The following is a 16,947-nucleotide window of genomic DNA, read 5'->3' on the forward strand; positions in this document are numbered from 1 at the left end:
AATCAAAGAGGGCAATAAGAAAGTATTATCACCATAACACAGTTTAGATGCTTCCAAATTCTATGCTATTAATAGTGATCTGTACCAAGATATGCATCTCCACTGAAACAATTAATTTTAAAAGTATATAAAAAATTAAGAAACAGAAAAAACAGTGATCTGCTAATAATGTCCTTAGGAATAGGAATTAGGAAAAATAGAAATGATTAAATACAATTAATTTCTTTTTGACCTATCAAAGAGGGACATGTACATTTAGAATCATATGTCTTTTATCTATTTTATTACCTTCAATGTTTATGACGAATCATAGCAATACATGAAGGAAAGAACCAATAGTCATAGGCCTCTCTTTTTCAAAGGTGTATAATTATTAGCTCCTTTTTTGGAGAACCTTAAGGCTGACAGCACAGCTCCCAACTGATTAGTGAGTCCTAAATAACCCATAAAAATGAACATACTATAAAACAAGAGGAAGAGTTTAAACTCAGGCTTTTACCGATTACATTTTTCCTTTTAAAAGGACATAATTTAACATGAGAAATCCGAGAAAACGGTAATAGATTCAAGGAAGTATAAGACTGAGAAAAGCTTCTAGATATCATCTTTTCTATGAGGAGTTTATTTGAAACTACTGGACAAAGAACAAATAAATTGATTCGTTTTGGTTTTTGTTCTCATCTTTGTTTGGAATTTCTCAACTTCTCTTGAGCCTACTTATACTACATCAGGACAGTATTTGAATTAGAAGTTGCATTCCAGAAATTTGGAATCCGCCACTCTGTACCATTTCAGGGGACAAGCTTTTCTCCTTGCCACCAGGAAACCTTTCCCAGACTACATGGGAAGGGTGGGGCTGCTTTTGATTAGACATGAGTGAACAAACAGCTGTCTTTAAAAAAAAAAAAAAAAAGTCATAGCCATTAAAAACATCATTAATTGGCCGGGTATGGTGGCTCACACCTGTAATCATAGCACTTTGGGAGGCTGAGGCAGGTAGATCACTTGAGTCCGGGAGTTTGAGACCAGCCTGGATAAGATGGAGAAACCCTGTCTCTACAAAAAATACAAAAATTAGCTGGGTGCGGTGGTGTGTGCCCGTAATCCCAGCTACTCAGGAGGCTGCAGCAGGAGGATTGCTTAACCCCAGGAGGCAGAGGTTGCAGTGAGCCCAGATTGTGCCACTGCACTCCAGCCTGGGTAACAGTGAAAACCCTGTCTCAAAAAATATATATTAATTATGAATTCATGGCTAAAAGCATGAATCTTGTCACATTATGAACACAGATGTTGAATAATACAATGGGTCATCAGGGGGTCTGGGAGCCACTGTTTGAGAACCATTACTTTGGACAGGGGTTTGAACTGGACATGGGGATGAGGGGGCAGTGGTGTTGGATGGATGAGGGGAAGGCAGAGTAGACTGGTTAAGTTAATCCACGCTTCCCTCACCCATGACCTAAATGGTCATGGTCCTTACCCTGGCCCCTCATTACCTGGCCTCTGCCCATTTCTTTCCTCCCTCCTGCTTGCCTCCTATTCTCCACTTGCTTGGGTCTGATAATTTATTTACTTTCATTCAACAAACACTGACTAGCCACCTATTGTGTGCCAGGCTCTGGTATAGGTTTTGGAGGCTTTGCTCCCCGTCCCCTGCCTATGGAACTGACTTGCTCTAGAGCCCTAGAAAATGACTTGCCTGTCATTTTCTCTTCCCCAGGCTCTCTGCTTGGCAATCTTTCTCTCGTCCTTTAGGTTTCAGCTTAAACACACCTCTAAGGGGCCAGTCCCTTTCTGATCTCACAAGGAAAAATTATGTCTTTATCATTCTTCATCTCAGTGGCCATTTGTTTAATTCAGAACAATGACTCTTGGTAATAATCTAATTATTTATGTATTTGTGTGCTGTCTGCCTTTCCTGGTCATATGGTCCTGCTGGACCATGTTTAGAATGAATGTTTAGAATCTTAAATACTACCCTGGAAGGGAAGAGGGGAAAGAGAAGAAAAAAAAGAGGAAAGAGCAAAGGAATGAAAAAGAAGAAAAGATTGATTCTGAAGACAAAGAGAAAAAGGTGGGGAAAGTGAAGAATGAGAGGGAAGATGAAAGGAGGAAAAGGAGAAGGAGGAGGGAGGAGTACCCGTTAGAACAGTAGTTCTCAAAGTGTAGCTCTCAAATTATCATCATCAGAGAACTTGCTAGAAATGTAAACCCACCGGCCTCACCACAGACCTAGGAATCAGAAATGCTGGGGATGGAGCTCAATAATGGAGCCCTCTGCATTTTAATAGGCCCTCCAGTACTAGTTCATGAGAAGGAGCTATTCAAATTCTGAACAAAGGTCTCAGATTATGCCCTAAACCCTGTACTCGATATCATTTTACATTCGGGAGAGTTAATGAGATCTTGGTTTTAAATTTTTTTTCGTAAATTTTACTGAGTTCTTTGCTTATAAAAAAACTACACAGATGACTTAGAAGGACAATTTTAGAATGTATTATTTAAGTGAATTGGTGAACCTTTATAATATATAATATGCATATTTTGATACATGTAACTCCTCATTAAAAATTAAGTGAGATCGCGCCACTGCACTCCAGCCTGGGCAACAGAGTGAGATTCCATCTCAAAAAAAAAAAAAAAAAAAAAAATTAACTGTGAATACTTGAGCAAAAAGGATCAACATGTAGCAAACTTAGACATAAGGCCAGTTTGATACCTTTCCTCCTAGGAGGTTATGTCATGCAAATCTCACTCCAGGCTTTCCCCCAGATATTTATTAGAAGAAAGCATAGCAATCAGGGAAATGCGTCAATTAAAAACAACTACAAGATGGCAAATCCTTTCCTGAGTTTTACTTCGAATGGGCTCAATAGTAAATTCTGGCAAAAGGGAAAACAATTTTAACCTGCAGCAGGTGTCATGCATTTAAAAAGAGATGCATTAAAATGTAGAGAAATGTTATTTTGATAAGTAGTTTAAAACCAAAAGCCATGACCATCTTATTTTGTGCTTAGAGAGACAGTCTGAGATATTTATTTTTGAAGAAGTTTTTCTAGCTAAATTTCCTAGATCATAGGTCTCCAGGAAAATGGAAATAATAGAAGCATTAGGAGAGGGCGATTGTAAGGATTAAATGAGAAGGTACATGTCACATGTATAGTCCAGTTCCTGTCTAAAGGGCTCAATAAATATTAAGTTCCATGATTATTAGTAGTTATAATATTCTATGAATAACATTAAAATAAATAATGAATGCTGAGCACTCGGTAAAATTAGAGAAAGACAAAGTTCATGGCTGAGAACTCGTCTTTCTGAGAACATCCAAATGACAATAAATTATCATTGCCTCCAATCTCGTACCTAAAATCACACCCAAGAAACTTCAGTAGATCAACACCCAAAGACATTTAACAGCTGTTCGGTCTGTTGGACCAGCCAAGATTTTTTTAAAATACCGCAAGGGAGGTGTGGGAATGCCGGTTACGTCTCTAACAGCAGGCTCCACTGTCTCTCTAGAACACATCTCCAAGGTTTCCTGGTATTTTTTTTTCCCACACCCATTTATCAACCTCTTCCCCTCCCCTACTTTTTATTTTGTTTTAATATGAAGGAAATGGGCTTTACATAGCTTTTGTTGTAGCTTTGTAACTACAAACAGTCAAATAACTTACAACCAGATGTGAGTGCAAGTGAGCCACTCTTTCACTCCGGCACTTCTGCTGCATCTTCTTTCACACCACAGTTCCTGCCACCCCACGCTTGGAAGGAGGCTACTCCCAGATGAACCCAGTTGAGGCAGTAATGCTTGCAATGGGGCAGTCTGTATGGGTGTAGCTGCTGTACGCTACGGATTTAGGAGCTAGCAAACATTTATTACCAAACCCTAGGATAGTAGACAAATAAAGCATGGCTTATGATAACATTGGCTTTAAAGAAAAGGAAACAACGGTCACCCACAGAAATTATGGTGGAGGGAATAGGTTGCGTGTATCTTGAATTAAGTGTGCAATCTCAATAAAGTTATCAAATTCAGGAAATTCAAAATGGATGTAATACTTAAATCTACAGTCTATATTTCAATTTTGTCAATGAGCTCAATAATATCCTTTTTTTTGCTTGTTTTCTCTCTAGATCTAGCCCCCAGGATCCTGCATTACATTTAGTTGTCAGTGTCTTACACTTCTTTTTAAATTTTTTAAATTATTTATTTTATAGAGATGGGATCTCCCCATGTTGCCCAGGCTAGTCTCAAACTCCTGGGCTCATATGATCCTCCTGCCTCAGCCTCCCAAAGTGCTAGGATTACAGGTGTGAGCCACTGCACCTGGCCTCTTAATCTTCTTTAATGTGGAACAATTCCTCAGTCTTTTAAAATGACCATTCTGACAGTGGCCTTTTCGAATGATCCAGGTTGGTTATTTCCATAGCATCTTCCTCCATCTGAATTTGTCTGATGTCCTTGTGATGAGATTTAGGTTGTATATCCCCAACAACACTTCCTCCTTTTTTCTGCTTTAGTGTTTTTCTTAACAGGCTGATTATTCAGTTATTCTCCAATGGATTGCAAACCTGATTGCACATTAGAACCACTCTGGCAGATTTTCACACTATAGCTGCTGAGGTCCTACCTCAGTAAATCCTGGTACAGGTCTGAGGTGGAATCTTAGAATGTGTATCTTTCAAAAGCTTCCCAGGTGATTCTGATGTATGTATAACCAACGGGAAGCACCACAAGCTTCCGCTCTCGATCAGCATGTCCTGGCTTCTCTTTTGATCTCATTTTGCTTTCCCATTGCCATTCTCTGTCCCCACTGCATCAACTCTCATCTAATGTAGAACTCGTCTGCCCAGGGAGACCAATGTGCCAGAGAAATACCATCAGGTTAAAGGGCCCATTTCAATGTATGTGTTCTGTTCATGGTTGTATTTTCTGTGTATATGATTACACAGTCATCCCCCAGTATGGGGGTGGAGTGACTCCAGGACCCTTAAGTATAACCAAATCTCCACATACTGAAGTTAAGTAGTTGGCCTTGCAAAACCTGCATATACAAAATTCGGTCCTCTGTATACCTGAGTATACCTCTGTATACCAAATTCCACCAATAATGTATTTTCCATTTGCATTTGGTTGAAAGAAAGCCCCGTACAAGAGGACCTGCACAGTTCAAAACCATGTTGTTCAAGGGTTAACTGTATATGTTTACAAAATAGCAATGTGGTCTTTTTGTGCACAAAATGGAAACCAATGCAAATCACCCATCACTAAAAGAAAATGAAAGATAATAAAAATCCTTGAGATTTTCAGGCTGGTGGGGTCCGGTGAATTGTAGACCATCTTTATGCTATTGGCACATGGTAATTCACTTTAACTGGCAAATTAAGAAAACTGTAGTCCATGTTAGAATTAGGCTTGAATGATGCTAATCATAATTTAAGGTCTTTAGAAACATATTCTCCCCAAAATATGTTACTCCCCAAGTGGCCTTTTTTGTAGCATCAGCAGTCTCAGAGTCTGTTTCTATTGTATCCGTTCACACTAGTCAATCCAGGAGTCATGATGAGTGATCAGAGGATGGTTTGCTTCCCCACCCCCTCCTACTTCTTTGCCCTCCTGCCTCCAGGCATTTGCCTCGGTGAAGGGGAATTTTTTCCCATCTTTAGTTCTGGCCACAGAACAGTGGTAGCAGTGGGGTGTCTCCCCTGCATACTTTAAGTGACCCAATATAGGAGGTTACCCCAGACTTGCAGGGGGTGGAGGGAAGTGGGGTGTTTTCTGCATTTGCCTCCTCATTTATTTGGAGACTCACACTGGGCTGTGATCTCTTTGAAGGCCAAATAGAAGGAAACACAAAACTGTGAAAGCCCAGACCAGTACCACAATGGCTATTCATGAACTGAGGAAATGCAATCCTTCTCCCAGGCCGGAGCGAGGGTGGGCGGGCAGGGAAAGATTTAGAGATATTTAGCAGTATCAGAACCAGCCAGTAACATTTCTAATGTATGTTCAGCATTTTATCCCTGTCAAAGTATTTTCACATAATATGTGGACTCATCTGCTTTTTACCACCCTGTGAAGAAGGCAAGGTAGGAATGATGAAACAGAAACAAGGAGAAGCTAGTATTAATAGCTAAAACTATTGAATATTTATCATATGTAGCCAGTGTTCTTCTTTGTTTTTTGTTTGTTTTTGTTTGTTTGTTTTGAAACAGGGTCTCATTGTCATCCAGGCTGGAGTGCAGTGGCATGATCACAGTTCACTGCAGCCCTGGCCTCCTGGGCTCAAGTGATCCTTCCGTCTTATCCTTCCCAGTAGCTGGGATCACAGGCATGCACCACCATGTCTGGGTAGTTTTTTTTTTTTTTTTTTTTTTTCTTGTAGAGACAGGGTTTTGCCCTGTTGCCCAGGCTGGTCTCGAACTCCTGGCCTCGAGTGATCTGCTTGCCTCAGACTCCCAAAGTGCTGGAATTACAGGCGTAAACCACCGTGTCAGGCCTAGCCAGTGTTCGAAAACACTTTACTTAATCAGAATTTAATCCTGTCTTGTGAGGGAGAGCGAGTACCCATAACCATCCTTATGTTAAAGAAGAAATGAGTGGGACTTGAGTAACTAGTAGATGTCATCACTGGGATTTAAGCCAGGTTTCTCTGACACAGAGCCCCAGCTTCTGATTCATTAGTTCTAGAGAAGGGCCCAAGTGGTTGCATTTCTAAGAAGTTCTGGGACTAGGGTCCATACTTAGAGAACAATTGATCAAGGTATTTCCTGACTCATACCATAAACAAGTTTCCTGTTCTGCTGATTTTGGTCTTGTGAAGACATGCAATCCACATAATACTATTTATAAAGGTGACAATAACAACAATGGCAGCTAACATTAATTAAACACTAGTTTACTATCGTTCAGGCACTACTCTAGGCCTATGATATGTGTTAATTCATTTACTGCTCAGGGTTGGGAGGTAGAAGAGAGAGAGCACCACAGAGTTTTGAGGTCAAGTACTGGCCCAAGTATACAAACTTCCAAAGTCAGACCCCTCACACCAGCAGGTAAGGATGTGAGAAAAGAGAGAGAAAAGGAGAAGGGCAGGGAATACTCTGATCCTCGAAAGTCAACATAGGACAATCTTGCAGTAGCATTAGTGAGGAGTGATTGCTGGATTTCAAATCGTGTCCTCCTCGGCATTTACCTTTATTATCAGGCACGCTATATAAGAGAATAGGTGACTAGATATTCAGGGGAGTGTGTGTGTGTGTGTGTGTGTGCGTGTGTGCGTGAGTGGGTACTCTTCTTGGTCTGTTATTCCCTAGTCATTTACTCTTGGGCAAGTTCCTCTTTAAGTTTCAGCTGGCTATCTACAAAACAGAGATAGTAGTGGTGGTGGTGGTGATGACGATGATGATGATGATAATGATAATGATGATACTATGGTAGATTGTTTATTGGTCACAGATTCCTCCCACTCAATGTGCACACTCCTTTGCAATGTGACTTTGCAGCTCTTCCCATCAAGAAATGGAATTTATTTCTACACTCCCTGAATCTAGCCTGATTTGAGAGTTGCTTTGATCAAAAGAATATGGCAGAAGTGATGTTGCATGGTTCCAGAGCCTGGGCCTCAAAAGGCTTGTAGCTTCCACCTTTGCCTTCCAGTGAGGCTGCCCTAAACCATCATGAAAAGGAGCTGGTGTAGCCTACTGGGGGATAAGAGGTATAGCCTACTAGAGGATAAGCTGGTGTAGCCTACTGGGGGAGGAGAACTTAGACACCCCAGCCTATACCCAGCACTGACTGCTACTCATGCAAGTGGACCCTAACCCTAACCCATCAGTTAGGTCTGATAAGGAAAACAATGGACACATAGATATTTTATTTTTACACAATTCCAAGCAATTAAGTCAAATGATTTTACTCCTTTCTTACACTTTTCTAGGCATCCTCTGTTGAGACAGAGTACCTTTTGAAATTACTTTCAAGGGACAGGCAGTTTATATCCCAAGTGACTCATTTTAACTTCTCACAGCATCTAACCACAGCTGTTTATAATGGACTGTTATAAAGTTAAAGCTCTTGCTAAATCAAATAACAACCTAGCAGGAATGCCCAGTCTAAGGCTTTAGAGTCATGACAGCTGCAATTGTAGAAACTGTCTTTTGAAAGAGCATAGCTTTTACACATTAGCTTTCCAGGACACAGTTAAAACTTTGCTTAAGGTTCGAGAAAAAAACTGGAACATGACATAGTTGGACGCATAGTCATTCTGATGCCCTACCTGGGAGCTCATATAAACACTGCAGTGAATCTCACTCTAGAAAAAGGCTACATGATCCAAAGCTGCAAGCCCAGGTCTGGTGCTAGATCATGTGAGTTCTGTAACACAGGGCTGGGTTGGCCCAGTGGGTATTGTGTCTGTAGAGCTCTGGAACTGGTTGTCTCAGACTTTTGACTGCAGCAGAGCCTGGCTACCCCTTGGACTTCTCTCTGTGTTTCACAATAGTTAAAGCTAGGCAAAAATGGGACAATGTTCTTTTTGCTAAAAGACAACCCGTTAGTGTTCAGGCAGATAAATGTTTATAATATTTTTTATTCAATATTTTCTTATTTGACACACTTAATTTTTTTTCTGTATATTTAAGCTATGATATAAATAAAATGTCTTGTAAACTGCTGTTAGAATGGAAGTTTTTGCTAGGCACATTCAGGCACAATGAGGAGGTGCTCCCCCAACAAACACACTATTTTTGAGATGGAATCTCGCTCTGTAGCCCAGGCTGGAGTGCAGTGGTGTAATCTCGGCTCACTGCAAGCTCCGCCTCCCGGGTTCATGCCATTCTCCTGCCTCAGCCTCCCAAGTAGCTGGGACTACAGGAGCCCACCACTATGCCTGGCTAATTTTTTTATATTTTTAGTAGAGACGGGGGTTTCTCCGTGTTAGCCAGGATAGTCTCGATCTCCTGACCTCGTGATCCGCCAGCCTCAGCCTCCCAAAGTGCTGGGATTACAGGCGTGAGCCACCGCACCCGGCTGAAAGTATGTTTTCAAAAGTAAGTGGTGGTGCTATTCAGCTGTGAAAAAGAATGAAATAATGTCTTTTGCATAAACATGGATGGAACTGGAGGCCATTATCTTAAGTGAACTAAGTCAGACATGAAAAGATAAACACTAAATGTTCTTACTTGTAAGTGAGAGCTAAATAATATGTACATATGGGCAGAGAATGTGGATTGGTAGACAATGAAAACTCAGGATGAGGGGGTTGGAAAAGGGTGGATAATGAGAAATTATTTAGTGGGTACAATGTATGTTTTTTGGGTGATGGATACCCCCAAAACCCTGATGTTGCCACTATGCAATCTATACATGTAAGAAAATTACAATTGTAATTGTGAGTTTAACTAAATGTAAAGAAAATTTTTTAAAACGTTTAGTTAAAAAAAAGTAAGTGGTGAATCTCTCACTCATGTCAGTGGTTGAAAGGGTTTGAAAGTTGGAGATTTAGGGAGAGCACAGTGCCAGTTGATGATGGTATCCTTAAGTCATAGCTCTCTTGCTTCCATTTCCTGTCTTCCTTTCCCATTTTCCAAGCCCAGACATATCCGAAACCATAATTATCAGGCTAGGAGAGGTGGGTGAAAAGGTTGGTGGAGAGCGAGAGAATTTGGACATGTTTCCCTTTCCCTACTTTAAGCCCAAACTGGGTGGGGTGATGGGAGAGGTGAAGCTAACATTTAAGTCAAATTTAGAGTTCACGTTATTTCCTGGAATTGGTATTTTTGTTAATGAACTGAGAGTAAGTCTTGAGTTTTAAAGTGATATAAAGAGTGTCCAGAAAAGTAATGGGGTTTTTCTAACTTCTATTCAGAAACAAAGGAAGAACTAGGTCACAGGAAAGATTTGTATTAAAGGAAAAGTAGAGATAAAAATAAAGTCCCATGAGTTATTCAACGTACTGACTATATTTATTTTGTGATCAATAATGAAACATGCGCTCACCAGCCGGGAACCATGTGCAATGTGAAATTCTGCACAATGCAAAAGATACCAGAATGCTAAATGGATGTGAAGTCATCTGACTTCTATAAATGATTTGGGTTGTTTATTAGGAAAAAGCTGAAGTCTGCCAGTGGAACCTCAGTTTTTTGATGTGCTATAATTACACATATTGCCTAAATGGTGGACTAAAATGCTGCAAGGAAAGCAAAACCAAAGAGATGAACACCTGAAGCAGAATCACTCTTTGAACAGACTCCTGTGATGGTGCCACTCTGCTTCTCAGTCATTTGACTAACGTCACCTTGTGGAGGTGGTTCAAAGATGTTGATGTGGAAGCGGTATGTGACTTCCGTTCATCTTTTACTGTGTTCCTGAGCCAATTATAGTGATTCTTGAATCTGCCATTGCTTTGGACTCTCTCCCTTCCTTTAGAGCATAAATAATTATGACACATACGCAGGGTTGCCTGCAGGGCACTGATTTTCATTTCTATTTTCTGGTTTCAGGACATGTGTAATGCCATGAACGCTGCCTTTGGTTCAGAAAATATGGCCAAGCTACAGTGATGCCATGGCAGCCTAATTATCTGCATCTCATAAAGATATAGAAATTTTGAGTCAATTTCAAAGATTTTCATTATGCAAAATGCTTTCCTGTACATTTAGCAGCCAGGACACAGAGTGAGAGTGCCTAATCCCCTCCTGCAGCAGTGGCATTTTTAGCAAAGCAAGTCTTTTCAAGCAATGAGCCTCCTGAGACATGCACAGACCACACTCCACACCCCCCTTCCTTTTACCTCTTCAGTGGTGCTGGAGAAGGGCTGAGTAGTCGACAAAACCCATGATGTGTCTGTAATTCCAGTCATGTGCAGATCGGGATGCTGCCTCTCGCTGCTGTTTTGGCTGTAGTTTTCTGCAGCATTTCTGATGAAGGCCTCTGTGGTATTTCTAATAAGGCGTTCCAGGCTATCTGGAACTGCATTAAAGATAGTGGGAATCTGGGGAGGAGCCGTGTTTCTAGTGCTCCTCACCGAAACTTCTGCTCCCAGGCCAGCTGAGGTAAGGAAAAGATAGTTGCAAAGATCATTCTCATGTTTCATGAATTCTTCACATAAAAATCAATTTTACTTAGCAAAAGAGGGCCTTTTCAATAATGGGCATGTGGATAAGCTTCAATTAAATGAAGAAAGCAAATATACTTTGAGTGCGTGACAATGTTCATTTGTCCTGTCCAATTCACCCATCGTTTATCCATCTATCAATTTTATAAGCTGGAAGGAAAGTTGTAGAAACTACGCTACCAGAGAAAAACCCAGCTCTGGGTAGAAGAGAGAATTAAACCTATTCTATGAGAATTTAGGGGGTCATTGATTTGGCTTCAGGGGAATCCATGAGTCTCCAAAAACTGTGCAAAATTCTATGTATATGTGGATGTATGCTTTTCTTCTGTGAGGCACTGTAATAGCTTTTATCAGCTTCTCAAAGCGTGTGTTAAACAAAATATCGGGTTGAGAATCACTGTTAATGACTTGCCTAACTTCACCACAAAGACTGACAATTCCTTGAAAAGTAATGACACTTCGTTAGCCACAGTGCAAACTGTTTCTAATGCAACTGTGTAGTCACAAATGATGAGACTGTGGTATTTTCTAAGCTATCTTCTGGAAGAACACAGAATTGACTTACAATTTATGAGCTGGTGGGATTAATTTATAGCTTTGTTTTGCAAGGCTGAATTGCCCATATTAAAAAGAAATTGGTTCATGAATCAGGTTCACTTAGCCATAATTTTAAAATGTGCTCTCCATCTCTTGGGGATCTTGCTAATGTGCAAATTCTGATGCACTAGAGATGGTCAGAGCCAGCATTAAGGTCTCAGGTGATGCTGATGTTGCTAGTTTTGGGGGCTGCACTGTGTAGCAAGACCCTAGAGCACACTTGAAGCACTGAGAAGTTCTGTAAATTATGGTCTGATGTGGTGTGTTCAGATGTTTCCATCAACTCCATAGTGCACTAGAGTTTTATGGGATACAAAACCTCACAAAACCTGATATAATCAGATAAAAATACCTTTGAAGAGTTTCTGGCTAAAAGACTGGGAGAATGAGGATTTTATTTTTCACTACTCATTTACTGGTTATTTATTCAAGCAACTGTTTATTAAACAACTACTATGTGCCAGGTGAGGGCTCTTAAAGAAGCTATTTATCATCCTATTTCCCTGTTCTGGTCTGCCTTACCTAGCCCTCTTTTGAGTCTCATTCCTTTCCATTCCAATCTCAACTGATTAGTGTATTTCATCTAATAATATATGTAAAGAAGAGGGAGATGAGGGCACAAAAAGAGGATTAAGATGGAAAAGGTATTTTTATAATTTATCAAGATATAAATATCAGCAGTTCTTCTAAAAGTTAATAAAATGATCTTGGCTATAAAGCATCCTTTCCTTGAGATGCAAAGGGTTGTGCAACGTACTGTGTATATAAGGGTGATGGATTTAGCAAATAAAAATACATCGTGTCCAGTTAAATTATAATTTTAGATAAATAGCCAACCAATTTTTAGTATAATTCAGTATGGTTAGTGTATCCCAAATATACAAAAATACAAAGATAACATACTGTGTATTAGTAATATATGAGATTGTTATTTATCTGATATTCAAATGTAACCGAGTGTGTGTATATTATCTGGCAGTCCTACTTGTACATCTACTAGATCTCAACTTTGATAGATTTTTGGACATTCCCCTTAGTTTCTGTTTGTTTTTGTCTTTCTAAATCTTGTGCCACTATTACTGCTTTGGTGCACAGGTTAGCCACTCTGGACATAGATCAGATTTATTCAACCTTGGGGTGTTTTCTACATGACAAACTCAATTATACTATTAGTGAGATTCCTTTACAACACACTCCAAGAAACAGTCTTAATTCTGCAGTCTTGCTTGAGTTAGGTGCTTGAATGTTCCCTTAAGTAGACGTTTGTCTATTGTAGGGATGTAAAAATTTCTGTATATGGAGATTAGCATTTTGATTGTTTTCAGCTTTGGTTGATCCTGATCCTCTGAGTTGACTGCTACATATGACGATTTTAGGTCTTAGACCCTCAAAAAAAATTTAACCATGGGGTTAGGACAAAAACAAGTTTCTAAATACCTAGCATGTAATTACATGTCTTAGTATGTCAACCCACGCTTACTCTTCTTCACTAAGGAGCTGTTGGTAAGTTTTTATCCTAAGAGCTTTTTAAAAAATTAGTCAGCTTACATAATTCAGTGGATGAAACTGGAGTTTCCCAAAAATAGATAAATTTTCAAAACACTCTTGAAATTTCTCTGCAAATAACATAGGTTATTACCATTGCACGTAGCTTTGGACTATCTTGTGGAAAAAGTTTCAGTCTTCTGTCATTATCTTTAATTAACCTTCTAAATATATTTTTAAAACATCCCATACCAAACAAGTTCATTTTCCATTTTAGACCACCACCTTTTTCCCAAAGAAAGAAACGACAGAATATTCAAGTCCAGAACCCTTTCATTTTGTGTCTGTGTTTTTAACTTGTGCTATTTAAGAAGCAAGAAAGAAGATTTAGTCTTAACATTCAACTTACAAGTTTTGTCAAATTTAAAGCAGTGGTTTGCAAACTTAGGTAGGCATCAGAATCACGTTTGGAGCTTGTTAGAATATTGAAGCCTTGGTCCTCCCCCCGGAAAGTGCGATTTAGCAGACTTAGTGTGGGACCTGAAACCTGCTTTTCTAACAAGTCTCTCAGGTGATTCCTAATATATATGTACATATGGTTTTAGTTATATACGTAATATGAACCAAAAATAAATTTGAATCATTTCTTATGTGGTTACTGAAGGATTCTAAAATGGATGGAAAGAAAGAAAATCCATTATAGAAATATACAAGATGATCAAATTAAGTTTATTTTATTTCCTGAACTCTTTGTTGAAATAGGTGCTATGAAATTTCATTTGAAAATAGTAGATCTTTGGATAGTTTGGTATCCATGAATTCTCTGAGTGTTCTTTAAAAATGTATATTCGTTTCACAGTTCATGAAATAGCAAGATGTTTTGACAAATGCAAGGAAAACTTCTTATACAATGGAACAATATGTGAAAGCTATTTTTGAAAGCTTTATTGTACCATTGTTACTATATTGTTTCCCTACTATAACAATTTCCACTATACAATTTCTCCCAGAACACAATTCAAGGTAAGGTCGACCATTCTTGGTCAATCTAAAAAGTTTTGGCATTCAAGTTGCATATAGCTCTTTTTATAGGGTACTATCAGCTTACAAAGTGATTTGTAATGGCTGCATAATATCAAGACTATCTTTCAAATTTATTTTTAAAAGAGCAATGTGTATTTTATCTTATAAATTAATATATGACTCAGAAATACTAGAAATACAATTTCTATAATGATAATAAAGATAATATATTGTGTAAGTTTCCCTTCTTTAAGTGATACAAATAACTTTTAAGCATGTCAAAAACAAAATAACTTGAATGAAACTCATTTTTGGAATAGAAGAACTTAACTATACTGGTACTTTCTGTTCTGTAGGAAGATGCCAAATATAATATGCTTTTTTAAAAGTGAGTAAATCATCTGGAAAAGAGATAACAAATGAAACAGGAGATATTTTAGAAAAGGATGGTATCTATCCTATCTATCTATCTATCTATCTATCTATCTATCTATCTATCTATCTATCTATCTATCTAGTTGGCTCTTTGAATCTGCGGGTTCCTCATCGGTGGATTCAATCAATTGCAGATCAAAATTATTAGGAAAAAAAATGGATGGTTGCATCTGTACTGAACAGGTACAGACATTTTTTCCTTGTCATTATTTGCTAAGCAATACAACAACTATTTATATTTACATTGTGTTAGGCGTTATTAGTAATCTAGAGATAACTTAAAGTATATAGGAGAACGTGTGTATATGTAAACACTACATCATTTTATATAAGGAATTTGAGCATCCTTGGATTTTGATGCCTGCAGGAGGTGCTGGAACCCACCCCCTATATTACTAAGGGATGACTGCACACACACACACACACACACACACACACACACACACGTGTGTGTGTGCATTAAATAAGGTTTGACTGGAATAGATGGGAACGATAATGGACTAAATATTTGAAAGGGTTAAAAGAATAATTAACATTTCAGAAAATATAATTAGTGAAATAAAGAGTACAGCTAAAAATACATATCTAAATTACTTTTAAAAGACCCATGATTAGAAAGAAAGTAAAATTAATAAATAGAAATTGATACCAAGACATAGCATAGTAAAACACTAAAGCATAGCACAGGGAAAAATTAGATGAAAAAATTGAAAGGCTAACTAAGGCAAATAAATATGTTTCAATAGCCAACTATTACTCAACAATTCTACCATGCGTTACCCCATGTTTCCTTTAGGAGAAAAGACTGAAATAGTAGAGTAGAAGTAAGGCATACTGGGTAGAGGAGGAAGAGTGGCTCCAAAGTTCAGGGCTATCAGGCTATAAGGAGAGAGGTGTCAAACCTGAGATTAAACAGAGTCAGGGAACGGGGAGATGGAAAGGGGGTGGATAACTTGGCATGTGCAAGACTGACCTGTCCATTAGACACAACAGGCACAGTGATTAGGGCCCAGGATAATTTTAGGGCAACACAATGATTTAATTTGTTTGAAAATAAAACAGAAACTTTAGAGTCAAAGAAAATGTTTTAACTTTTTCATAGATTAGGAAAAATGAGAATTTTAGGCTACATGAAAATCTATTATATTACTTTTCTTTTTTTCAGTAGGGGAAAGGGACCACAGACGCAAAAGAACCCAGGGCCCATGAGAGTCATATATAGCCCTGTGTGTGCCCTGATAAGTTCAGTGATTTGTCACAGGTTGAATATGGTTGGGGAATGCTGGATGCTATACCTGCTATCTTCAGTGATCACATAAATCATATATCAATAATCACTGATAACATTATTTTCAGACATTATATTTAAAAATGGTCCACTACAAGGCCCATGTTGCTACAATGATGCAAGAAGAAAAACTGTGACAGCCAATTTAGTCCAAGTAGGGTTTCTATACATAAAAGGCACTTTCTGTTTTGCTTTGTTTCTCCCCACAAGTACTTCTGCCAGCCATTAAAGCCAACAACTTCTACGAAAACTTTTTTCCCAAGGGTGTATATGATTGCTTATCTTTTACAATGTTCACACATTTTATTCCCTCTCCCAAATCACTACAACTAAACAATTACTTTAACCAGCAGTTATATCGAGCCTGCCAACAATATGGTTTAGTTCATCAGCAAAATCTCTTTTAGGGATTTCACCGGCTCAGCCATATCAGGGACACTTGAAAATTTGCCTACAAATATTTGTCTGCTTTCCAGTGCTGCCCTTGAAATTAAAAAAGAAAATTCCTGCCCTCAGATAAAGATGTGATTTGAATGAATAAATCTGAATTTAATAGTGAATAAATGCTGATTGGCTGGCTGACATTCTATATTCAGTGTTACTTTCTTCACAATATGAAATGTCTGAGTGAAAAATAACAATTTTAGACAATTGGCTAGCTTTTTATAAATGTAAGGAGACTTGACATTCCTTCAAAAAGTTATCCGAACCATGGATGGAGTTCTGCACCCTTCAACTGAAAGTCCTCGAACGACACAGACATGGCCTATCTGCCAATGGATTTGCGTGAATGTTTTTGAAACCAGTTTCAAGTTTATAATGTTTTAATTTCCCCCTGGCAAGGAATATTTGCTTAGATCTAGTAGCAAACCAGTAATTTCCTTTGAGTAAATTTCCCTGTTTCCGTACAGATGTGAAGGCCAAGGCATGAGAAATTTTCCCCATCTGATAGATTCATAAAACTTCATTAATTGGACCACTGTAAACTTTGTTGTCTGC

At 38.6% G+C, this 16,947-nt stretch overlaps 1 protein-coding gene across 1 annotated transcript in view; it reads right to left on the reverse strand.

Moving 5' to 3' along the window:
- PTPRB (protein tyrosine phosphatase receptor type B) overlaps positions 1 to 16,947 on the reverse strand; it is a 124,088-nt gene that overhangs the window by 98,369 nt on the left and 8,772 nt on the right. The window contains exon 3 of the mRNA XM_050746573.1: positions 10,797 to 11,053. Within this exon, the coding sequence (XP_050602530.1) occupies positions 10,797 to 11,053 (257 nt within the window). The remainder of the gene's footprint in view (positions 1 to 10,796; positions 11,054 to 16,947) is intronic.

The sequence above is a fragment of the Macaca thibetana genome, chromosome 11 (genome assembly GCF_024542745.1).
Source record: "Macaca thibetana thibetana isolate TM-01 chromosome 11, ASM2454274v1, whole genome shotgun sequence".
NCBI classification, from domain to species: domain Eukaryota; kingdom Metazoa; phylum Chordata; class Mammalia; order Primates; family Cercopithecidae; genus Macaca; species Macaca thibetana.